Source organism: Salvelinus sp. IW2-2015, linkage group LG1 (genome assembly GCF_002910315.2).
Source record: "Salvelinus sp. IW2-2015 linkage group LG1, ASM291031v2, whole genome shotgun sequence".
In the NCBI taxonomy this organism is placed as follows: Eukaryota; Metazoa; Chordata; class Actinopteri; order Salmoniformes; family Salmonidae; genus Salvelinus; species Salvelinus sp. IW2-2015.
In genome coordinates, this window is record NC_036838.1 from 28,682,206 (window position 1) to 28,694,678 (window position 12,473).

Below are 12,473 nucleotides of genomic sequence, written 5' to 3' on the forward strand. Positions count from 1 at the left end.
GTGTGTGTGTGTGTGTGTGTGTGTGTGTGTGTGCAAAGTGCCACTTCATGAGTTTTACCGACACTTCCATATACCTGTACAGTGTCTGTCAATCTCCTAAACTAAAATGAGACTGCGTCCTCTGCCAGACCGTCCCCGTTCCTTCATGATGATAAAGGTCACAGGCTTTAATGAGTCCAATGAGGAGGTCACAATAGCAAGAGGTCTCTTCCCCCCTGACAGCAATCATAACTCCCAACCTGCAGTTAGCACGCTAATCATCTAGTCTTTGATCCCCTCGCCAGTCCTCTTCTCCCTACATGACCATAGCACTGTAAGTAACTAGCTCTCTGGGCTAATGATCCCGGACAATCATAATGGACAACAGCATCCGAGGCACCTTGACAACTGTCCCCACTGACAGATTAGGCAAATTAGGCACGTCTCACGTTCTCCTCCCTATTTTTTGTCTTGAGGCTTGGATATTTTTAGACACCAAGAGYTGTGTGTGGGGCGGTTGAGCTGGTGGGAGGATTTTGGTGACACGCGGCCTCGTCAGTGACACATGTTGCCCCTTTTCCCCAACAAAACGCTCAACATCGATCGCGGCACGTCGTCATAGAAACAGTGCACGACGTGGTGCCTGAGTGTGCATTCCGAACGGAGCTGAGTGGAGAATTCTGGGCAGGGGATGAGAGAGGGWYGGAGGGGTACACACACACCCCAAACCAACGACGTGAGGAGAAAAAAGAGRCCACAGAGGGGATGATGCAACAAGAGTGAAATCCTGCGGCCAAAACGCTTGGTGCATTAACGCAGCCCGGTAGAAAAACATCCCCCCCTCTCTCTTTCTCTCTCTCTCTATCTCTCTCTCTCTCTCTCTCTCTCTTTCTGTCTCTCTCCCTGTCTTTCTCTCTCTGTCTCTCTCTCTGTCTGTCTCTCTGTCTGTCTCTCTTTCCTTTTCCTTGTTGAAAGGCTACATTGGTTTCAGCGCCTCGCTGCCTGTCAGGAGGAACTTCCAATGCGGCAACCTGTAACACCTTCCCAGAGTGCCACAGGGTATTACATTTACGATACTGCAGTGCCTTCAGACATTATGTCCATTGACGATGTTCCCAGTTTCAGCTAGTTTTCAAAGCAGTCAGTATTCAGATTTGATGAATTCATAATGAAAGAAGAGATTTTTTAATATTTCATGAGGATTTCCATTGCTTCTCTAAGAAGAAGGGTCCCTATGTGGACCAACAGGTCTAGAACTACGCTACCAGGGGCTGTTTCCCAGACCCAGATCAAACTGCCAATCAACACTCTGTACAGTGTACCACCCGCTCCATCCACAATAAAGTTACAGCAGTTTAACTGTCCTCTCAACCTAAAGTCAACGCCACGCCTAAATCTAATTAGCATAATAAAACAATCCCCTTAATCTGTCTGTTTAAGCTAGAMATATCTGTTGTTTTTGCATGGGCTGTTTCTCAATCCACCGCATCTGCCCGATGTTGTCCTTCCGCGTCTGTGGTGGAAGGTGGCAGAGGTACAGTGGTGTTTGTCAGATCAGGRGATCAGGAGACATCCCGAAAATTGGTCTTCTCACGAAAACCGTCCTAATAGTTTGATCTGGAAACTAATATGGAAAGCGGAGACTCTCACGAACACGATGMTGTTCTCCACCGGGCCAGAAAATGAATGGAAGTGAATAAGGCATTTTTTTGTTGCCTTCTTATATCTCTCATACACTTCAAAACATACTTAATTTCGATTTACTTTTTGGCRATATGTTTTAGTAATGTTTACATATTGATGTTTGTGACATATCTACTTTTATAGGCGACATTTGGGGATCATAGGGGATCTTGAAAGGCATATTTTTTAGATAGGATTCATCACCTGTGATKATTTATCTACACCACCTGCCAGCGAGCCTGCCCAGTATCTAGGACAAAATAAGGTGAGTGCAGAAAGCCCAACGGGAGCTTCTCTGTCCGCCTTTCAATTGAATTGGTCAAAAAACACCCGAAGATATCAATGWACCTATTCCTGGTGCRTCTCTCACTTTCAAAGGACTCCTAGGAAAACCCCAAAGCAGAGCTTCCGGWGGCAACTCTGACAAGAGAGGACATTTTCGTTGATCTTAAACAATACATGCAATTACTCTGTTACTACATGGGTATTACACTGTTATGACACCAAAACAACTGATGATAAAGGACACACACATTGTTGACACTTGACAGTCACACATGCTAGAAGCGTCTCATTGACCCAAGGTGAATTACGAGGGCGACTGTTTCTGGCAGTCGCCTGGTTGGTAGTGTACTTCCATATCTCCACCCTCCCTCCCATGCTGCATTGCAAAAAAAAAGAGAGAAAGTGGCCCGTCTTTGTGCCGGCGTCCCTCTCAGCATGCACGGCGGCAGCTGGTGACTGTTATAAATGGCCTCTATTAGTACGGCCCAGTCGCAGAGGGGAGAGAAATAAAATCATTGGGAGAATGTAGGCCTAGTGTTGTCACCTCTGTGCCCGTTCCCTTCCTTCCTCAGCCTCCTCTATCCACCCCCTCCCTTTCAATGGGCCGGCAATTTAAACACTAGATTGCTAGTGATACATGGGGTCATTATTGGGATGGTTATGGCAATTTTATTTATTTATTTGTTTATTTGTCAGGGAGCATGTACAACATGCCATTGCACCAGATTTAGCTCATTTTCATCTGTAGTCGCCGGGCAGAAAACAAACAACATGAATACATCAATACAATGCTACAATATAACAGACTATTAAAATCTATCTCTATCTATACTGACCAAAAATATAAACGCAACATGCATTCAATAGGCCCTAATCTATGGATTTCACATGACTAGGAATACAAATATGCCTCAGTTGGTCACAGATATATATATGACATGACTGGTTTGCCTTTAGCCACGTTTTCAGGTTATGCCTTGAAACTAGCAAAGGTACTGCMCTCTCTCACACTGGTTGGCACGGTGTTCATAATCCATACGCTCTAACTGAAAAAGACYTCTGGCCAAATTTGGTGGCCCTAAACTGAGTTGAGCAGTCCCCTCTGGTTTAAACTCTTGTCGTCCTGGTATTGACCTTGCAATARGTAACAAACTGCTTAAGAGGTGGTGGGGCAATGCCATGAGTGATCTTAAACAGCAGAGAGGTGTCGGCATGAGAAGCTTTTAAAGCTCAGTAGGTTGTTTATCTTAATGATATTGTAGTGGGGACAGCTGTTTGATTTTTTTGTCCAGCACTTTCAGAGTTTCTTTATAGAGCTTTTAAAGTGGTTTCGTTGCTGTGATACTAGCTCGTGACCAGGTTGTGACACAGTACGAGAGATGGGACAAAATCATTGAGTGCATGTACGTCTTAGCAGCATCTGCTGACATTTGGCTTCTGACAAATTAGACATTTACCAGGTTGCGTTTGTCTGTTACGTTGACTTTTTTTATTTTGTTTTTTGACGGACAGGTCAGAGTCGCAATGGTATAGTAGAGTAGTACCCAAGGAATGTGAGACAATGGAAAAAGTAGGAGGCTGTCTATCTAACTATTATAACATGTCACCATAACATTAGTAATAGCATATTAATAGCATCTATAGGTGGTGTTAGTTGTTAACATGTTCAGAGCTTTATTGAACAATCACACTAAATCACACTAATCTTTGTTACAGGTATTTTCATACGTCCAAACCAGCCAAAATCATTTCATTTGAGAGTTTTTTCAATAACAATGGATTGTCCATCAGGTCAAATAAAGGGCAGTGTTGTGAAACAGGGGGACAACCCTTCACAGCAGGAAAATAAAGAGGAATAGAGCATATGGAGGAAAGGAGAAGGAGGAAAGGTGTAGATACTCAACTTTTGACTACTTTATTTATAAGAATCTTTAGGGGAGCCAGTCATTTTAACCCCAATTTTTTGGGGGGCAAAAAATAATTGACTTGTTAAAACGCCCCTAAAGTCGATGTCTGCGCCCCTGTGGAAATCTAATTTGCATAATTATAAAATCCCCATGAAGATGTGTCAGTTTAAGCTAGAGATATCTTCTTTTTTTTTTGCATTGGATGCATCCGCCTATGCACCTCTTCTGCATCTGCGGTGAAAGGTGACAGAGCTACAGTAGAGCTGTGCTAATCAGAGCATAAGACAACCCGAAAATCGGTCTTCACACAAAATCGCCTGTAGCGTCTGAATGGTTTGGCCTACAAACTATTATGACGCCTCTACGGAAAGATGAGACTCTCACGAACACYATGGTGTTCTCCGACCGCCACAAGCATTTTGGGACTCGTCTGAAGTCGGTACAGCCKATCTGCCAACTTCTGTGTGTAGTGTCCGAACAGTTTGGGCTACACACTAATATACCTGTCAGCTGTTTTGCTCTAGGATGCCCACAGGCCTCACAGGACTCGTCTGAAGGTCGCCCGGTGACAGTCCCAAAACATTTATGGAGTATATATGGACTCTTTAGTGACAAAAATAAGGGGTTAATACATGTAAAAAATTATGTTATTTATTTTTACTTCAAGGGGTCTTAGAATTTAAATTAAACTAGCAAAATTATCCTTGGTATGGCCTTCTTAAAACAATTATATATAACTTAGTAGATCCCTCCTCCCGTGGCTTAGACAGGGCTTAGACTGTTTAGTGCCAAAAACAAGGGGTTAAATACATGTTAAAAAATATATATATATGTTTCCTGATCTTTGTTATCTCTCAGACAAAGAACAAATACTTCAGAAAAAACGTCCTTTTGATTTTTTGGGGGGACTATCTGTTGTTCCATGTAGTGAATCTGTTATTGGGCTAATAGCAGTTAGTGGGCTAATAGCAGTTTTCTCATCAAATATATTTTTTTATATCAAACAATTCCATATAGCTTAGTAGTACAAACTCAAAACCCAACAATGCAATAATCAATAACAATGTATTACTAGAAAAAAGCACAAGAGAAATAATAATAAGAAATACTTTATTGTATAAGTAAGTAAGCATACTATACACAGGAAATATTTAAAAAGTCAGTTCCAATACCATATTTGCATGTGCATGGATACTGACATGGAGGTAGATATGTATAGGGTTAAGGTGACTAGGCAACAGTGGTGTAAAGTACTTAAGTACAAATACTTTAAAGTACTACTTTTTGGTTGCCGTTATTTTGGGTATCTGTACTTTACTTTACCGTTTATATTTTAGAAAACTTTTACTCCACTACATTCCTGAAGGAAATCATTTACTGCTTACATTTTCCCTGACACCCAAAAGTACTCATTACATTTTGAATCCTTAGRAGGACAGGAAAATGGTACAATTCACCTACTTATCAAGAGAACATCCTTGGTCATCCCTACTGCCTCTGATCTGGCAGACTCACTAAACACAAATGCTTTGTTTGTAAATGATGTAAACAGGAAAAGGGTGCTGTCTGGTTTGCTTAATATAAGAATTTTTACTGGGTGACTTTCACTTTTACTTGAGTCATTTTCTTTTAAGGTATCTTTACTTTTACTTAAGTATGACAATTGGGTACTTTTTCCACCACTGCTAGGCAACAGGATATAAGATAAACAAAATAGCAGCAGCTTGCATYTGAGTGTGGGTGTGTAGGGTCCGTATAAACATATGTGCATATTATGTGTGAGTGTGCAAATGAGTGAGTGTTTGTCTGTGTTGGAGTGACAGTGTGTGTGAGTGTGTAGGYCCCTGTGAGTGTGCATAGAGACAATGTCAAATACTGTGCATAGAGACCATGTAAAATATTGAAATAAATGGTCAATAAAGATACAAGGGAAACTCTGTCCATGTAGGTATTTTGTTAGCTATTTATCAGTTGTATTGCTTGGGGATAGAAGCTGTTCAAGAGCCTGTTGGTGTTAGACTTGATGCACCGGTACCTCTTGCCATGCGGCAGCAGAGAAAATAGTCTATGGCTTGGGTGGTTGGGGTATTTGACAATTTTCCAGGCCTTCTTTTCACACCGCCTGATATAGAGGTCCTGGATAGCAGGGAGCTCGGCACAAGTGATGTACTGGGCTGTCCGCACCACCCTCTGTAGCGCCATGCGATTGAGGGCGGTGCTATTGCCATACAAAGCAGCAATGCAGACAGTTAATATGCTCTCAATGGTGCAGCTGTAGAACCTTTTCAGGATTTGAGGGCCCATGCCAAACTTTTTCAACTTCCTGAAGGTGAAGAGGCACTGTCGCACCTTCTTCGCGACTGTTTGTGTGTGTCTGGACCATTTGAAGTCTTTAGTGATTTGGACACAGAGGAACTTGAAGCTGTATACCTGCTCCACTGCCGCCCCGTCGATGTGGATGGGGGCGTGCTCACCTCCCCGTTCCCTGTAGTCCACGATCAGCTCCTTGTTCTTGCTGACGTTGAGGGAGAGGTTGCTGCTCCAGCACCACACTGCCTGGTCACTGACCTCCTCCCTGTAGGCTGACTCATCGTCGCCGGTGATCAGGCCTACCATCGTCGTGTCGTCAGCGAACTTGATAGACACTCACTTAGTGAAGACTACAGGACTGAATTCCAGCGAATTCAACAACCATGTTTCTGTCACTATAGAATACACTAATGGGTGGTAACTACAATTCAATCAAAGGGCAAGGCACACTGGGAAATACACAAATAAGGTTGAATAAATTCGCAAGTTGAATTATATTCAATCAACGTAAAATTTAAAGTTGAGCGAACATAGAATTCAACTTAAGAATGTATGTTGGTTCAGATAATATGCTCAAAAGTTGGGCACACTATAAATCGTATTGAAGCTGGTTGTCTTGATATTTTAAGTTTAATCAACGTCAATGCTATTTTGTTGAACAAACTAGAAATTGTATTGTAGCTGGTTGCCTTGATTTTTTTAGMTGAGTCAACAATTCTTTTTTTTTTTATAGTGTGGCAAAAGGCGGCAAATATTCTCAGACCCTAGTGTTGTTCACTTTTATGGAAGTATTAATACCAATAAAAAGCCAAGAACATTCTTCGACCCTAAAGTTGTTTATAGATCAACATTGCCCTTGTTTGATATACATCTTTTGGACTACATTTTGTACCACAATTGGAAAACGTTGCCATTCACACGTTTTGCCAGCTTGTAGATGTATCCAAAATATGATGAAAACAATGACATGTTGTTAACCATGCTATGACACCGACTGTCTAGGAGGTAGACCAGTACAGTCAAAATGCAAACCGCTACCTCTGTCAAGACAATGGTTACTTGACATGAGGTCATGATTGGACATGACACCTTACGGCAGGTCTTATAACACCTTCATATCTATGACACTGTCAAATATTATAAGCAGTCTAATAACATATTATAAAGGCTTATAACAAGTAACAAACATTATACCTGTTTGCGTAAGTAAAAGGTTACCAAAATATTCTTTACTCAAGTTAAAACATTCAGATATAACCTGACAGCAACTTTAAAGTAACAAACCCCCAACATTCGACAAACATCCTGTTTGCGGGGAGGTGTAGGGATATTGGTCTGGCTGGGAGAAGGAGTGTGTATATATAACGTCTTGGCCAACCAGCTAGCCAGTGAGAGGGCTAGCACCTGCAGCTAGTTAAAGTATGAGACCGGTGCTGCGGAGGGGGGCTCACTAATGAAAGGGGGGGGGGGGGGGCCTGCCTGTGAGGCCAGGCCATATATCGCTGTGAGGAGACAGTTCCTAGAATCACCCGGCGTGGCCGCCCATAGTTCACGGGCCACGCATGATTAACCGTTAGACAGGGAATCGCTACTACAGCTGGGCTATTAATAAAATATATACCCTACCCCCTCCTCCCTTCCTCTCTCTCCTCCTTCTCCTCTTCCCCCTTCACACTCTTCTCTTTGGTTCCCCCTTCCCCGACAATCTCCTCCTCCCTCCGTCCTGCTTTATCTGTATTTCATCATCATGCAAAATCTCACGTTGTTAACAGKGGATGGGGGGAGGTCGGGGGTACTACCAGGATTGGAAAGCTGAAACACTAGCTCTGTTTGTACTTTAACATCCCCATGTGAAGTGAGCCCGTGGAGTCTGAAAATGCCATCCAGGTGTGGCAGATCACCTGAAGCCTTCAATCGAAGAACTATACATGTGCTTTTCTCATTTTCAGATGATTACTGATTACTGATTTTGTAGTTCACTGTAATGTCCAGAATTGTCAACCCACATGGGATGTATTGTTCATGTTATCTATTGATCGTTTTTTTGTAATATCAATACTCTGGATGATTCATATTGCCTGTCGTTACAATAATACCAAAGGGTTGACAAGCTCTCAAAGGGTATAGCATATCAATACGTAGGACACGATCACACACTTGCACACGCGAGTGCGCGCACGCGTGACACACACGCACAGTCCTTCAGTCCTCTCTCTATGTATAAGCTGGTTGTTCAAACACCTGTCTCCAGAAACACAAAACATCTCCATGCATGATGCCAGGCACTAGACTAGAGCATAACATCAATGACATATGGTAGGTAGGCGGGTGGACCACATATAATGGGTTTAGGTAGGGAATACTGTAGAATGCAGTATGTAAAATCTCAAATATTGGTCACATTTGCTCAGAAAATCATACAGAAGCCCGCCCGCGCGCGCGCACACACACACGCACACACACACACACACACACACACACACACACACACACACACACACACACACACAAACACACATATACAATTCCCCTCCCTCTTTCCTATTGCAGGAAACTTGCCATCACGCGCAACAGAGTGCAAGGTGCCGCGGGCAATAAGCCACGGGCTCCACGGGTATATTCGAGAAATGTTTTAACATCGAAGCAGGGTGATTCTGCATTGTGAATGAATGCACAATGACTATATGTGTGACTCATTACTCTTAACACGTAGCATACACTTCGAAAGATACAAGAGAACGGCACTTTCTCTTAAGATTGTTACATAATATTAGCTGTCGTGATTCGTGCCAGCGCTGTATGCCTGGATAACTGAGGACATTAATACATGGATATGTTAGTTGAAATGTCTCAATATTCATTACGGAATCCAGACTATAGCAATGGACTACTCCTTTTTCCGATAACATGAAACCTGTCGAGAGTATACTACAATAGTAAATGACACAAAAAGACTACTAAAAAAATACCAAGTAATACTATGCAACAACCACACGTGTCCAATACGTATCAGTCCTGTCTCCCGAACCAGGGGGAACAAGACTGCAAGCCATGGACAGACATTCGTGACAGGCAACGGTGACGGGAGCCGAGGAGAAAAGAGAATGAAGATGGGGATCCGGCTCTCTCTTTGACCGAGTGGTAGGCTCAACCCACCTTTGTGCATGCCCGTAAAGCGGTCCTTGAGCACGGTGAGCTCGTAGATCTTGCCGAACTCCTCAAAGAGCGGCCGGAGGTCCTTCTCGTCCAGGTTGCGTGGTATCTGCCCGATGAACAGTTTGATAGCGTCGTGGTCCTTCATAGGGATGGTWCCCCCGCAGCCCGCRGGACTGTGGCTTAATCCGTTCACTAGCCCGTTTGTGCCATCCACCTGTCCGTTCGTTAAAGTTGCCATCTTCGGACCGGCAATGAGTTGTGGTAACAGCGGCGGCAGCAGCAGCGCAATCTTGGTGGCCTTGTGTAGAAGCTTCCGAAGTATTGGTCAAAAATGTTATTCAAAAAAGCCTTGCTGGTCCTACTTCTAGTCCTACCAAGGCAAATATGTACATGGATAAGTATACATATGTATCATTGGGCTAAAACGAATATCAAAGGCTTGGAGCTGTCTGCTGGTCCCGGCGGAGGCTGATTCCTTGTATTTATGTCCTAGTTAATAATTAATTAATTCATTTAGTAAAATAGATGAGAGGGAGAAAGAGAGAGAGAGACCAAGAGCTTTCGCTTTCTATTTACACCTTTCGTTCCCCTAGTCCCTGCTTCTGGGTTCCCTTTTATTTTTTGCATTGAGAAGTCGGTATGGGTGTTCTCGGTTTAAACGAACGGGGCCAGCTCAAGAGCTGCAAGGACTGCGGGGAGGTATGGAACAAGGGGAACCACTATAACTCGATGTTTTTGTTACACAGCCTTTTCTCTACCCCTTCCCGTTGGTACGTTCCACCAAGAGAAAGGGGGTTTATAAATAAAGAAAAGAGTGAATTTGTACGGTTCTTTGTGCAATAGTCAACCAAGTGTAAATCACGCCACGTTTGCAGGAAATAATAGGCATAATAATAATAATAATAATAGTATGCTATTATATATATACATCTAGTAAAAAGCATGAGCTGACGCACACCCCAATTCTTTTGAAGAGGTGCTGACTAACGAGAGTCGTACACTCTCTCTCTCTCTCTTTCTCTCTCATATATATCTATATATACACAGTATCTACCATATGTTCCTTTCAAAATATACCCCAATAGGCAACCAACACTGATTGATTGAAAACCATTTTGATTTGGAGTGAAAGGCCATTAAAGTGGTGTAGAACCATTCGAAGAATATTCACCTAAATGCCTATAACAGGAGCTTGAACCGCTTAAATAGCGGGTAGGTGGACAGTGCCTGGTGCTGAAATACTCGAGCCGAATTAAAAGGCAACATCGGTGGCTAAAATATCTTTCAGGGAATGTTAGGATGTGTCAGTCGAAGAAATGTCGCACACTATAGCCCATAGCGCGAGGAGGAATCTATTCTGTTCAGATTCTGATGTAGATGTATTTGAAGAGAAGGAGGTCTGGGAGCACCGCCGAGCCTGATAGACGGGCACATCGGAAAGGGGCAGCAAAGCGAGAGGGAAGGCTACAACATTCGAAACAGCTCCAGGATCCATTTACATGTGCCAATCTGATGCCATAGACTAAGTTCAATGCTGGGATATATCTTGACAAACAAACACACACACACACAACACAGGCACACACACCACACACACACACACACACACACACACACAACACACACACACACACACACACACACAACACACACACACACACACACACACATGTATACAGTGCATTCGAAAAGTATTCAGACCCCTTGACTTTTTCTATTTTCTGTTACTTTACAGCCGTATTCTAAAATGGATTCWATTGTCCCCCCCATCAATCTACTCACAATATTACATAATAAAAAAGCAAAAACAGGTTTTTAAGATGTTTTGCAAATGTATATATATCTAAAAAATACCTTATTTACAAAAGTATTCAGACCCTTTAATCAGTACTTTGTTGAAGCCCCTTTGGCAGCGATTAGAGCCTCGATTCTTCTTGGGTATGACACTGTAAGCTTGGCACAACTGTATTTGGGGAGTTTCTCCCATTCTTCTCTGCAGATAATCTCAAGCTTGTTGGGTAGGATGGGGAGCATCGCCGCACAGCTATTTTCAGGTCTTTCCAGAGATGTTCGATCGGGTTCAAGTCCGGGCTCTGGCTGAACCACTCAAGGACATTCAGAGACTTGTCCCGAAGCCACTCCTGCATTGTCTTGGCTGTGTGCTAGGGTCGTGGTCCTATTGGAAGGCGAACCTTCGCCCCAGTCTGAGGTCCTGAGTGCTCTGGAGCAGGTTTTCATCAAGGGGCTCTCTGTACTTTGCTCCATTCATCTTTCCCTCGATCCAGACTAGTCTCCCAGTCCCTGCTATTGAAAAACATCCCACAGCATGATGCTGCCACCACAATACTTAACCACAGGAATGGTGCCAGATTTCCTCCAGATGTGACGCTTGGCATTCAGGCCAAAGAGTTCCATCTTGGTTTCATCAGACCAGATAATCTATTTTATCATGGTCTGTGAATCCTTTAGCTGCCTTTTGGGAAACTCCAAGCGGACGGTCATGTGCCTTTTTACTGAGAAGTGGCTTCCGTCTGGCCACTCTACCATAAAGGCCTGATTGGTGGAGTGCTGCAGAGATGGTTGCCCTTCTTGAAGGTTCTCGAATCTCCATAGAGGAACCCTGGAGCTCTGTCGGAGTGATCATTGGGTTCTTGGTCACCTCTCTGACCAAGTCCCTTCTCCGCCGATTTCTCAGTTTGGCTGGGCTGCCAGCTCTAGGAAGACACTTGGTGGTTCCAAACTTCTTTCATATAAGAATGATGGAGGACACMGTGTTCTTGGGGACCTTGAATGCTGCAGACATTTTTTGGTACCCGTCCCCAGATCTGTGCCTCGACATATCCTGTCTTGGAACTCTATGGACAATTCCTTCGACGTCATGGCTTGGTTTTGCTCTGACATGTACTGTCAAGTGTGGGACCTTATATAGACATGTATGTGCCTTTCCAAATCATGTCCAATCAATTGAATCTACCACAGGTGGACGCCAATCAAGTTGTAGAAACATCTCAAGGATGGAAAATGGAAACAGAATGCACCTGAGCTACATTTTGAGTCTTATAGCAAAGGGTCTGAATACTTACAGTACCAGTCAAAAGTTTGGACACACCTACTCATTCAAGGGTTTTTCTTTATGTTATTATTTTCTACATT

General features: G+C 43.3%; 1 protein-coding gene across 1 annotated transcript in view; it reads right to left on the minus strand.

The window, feature by feature from the left end:
* LOC139027770 (CUGBP Elav-like family member 4) overlaps positions 1-9,960 on the minus strand; it is a 36,071-nt gene extending 26,111 nt beyond the window's left edge. The window contains exon 1 of the mRNA XM_070443662.1: positions 9,321-9,960. Coding sequence (XP_070299763.1) covers positions 9,321-9,558 — 238 coding nt within the window. The 5' untranslated portion in view covers positions 9,559-9,960. The remainder of the gene's footprint in view (positions 1-9,320) is intronic.
* Between the last annotated feature and the right edge of the window lie 2,513 nt (positions 9,961-12,473).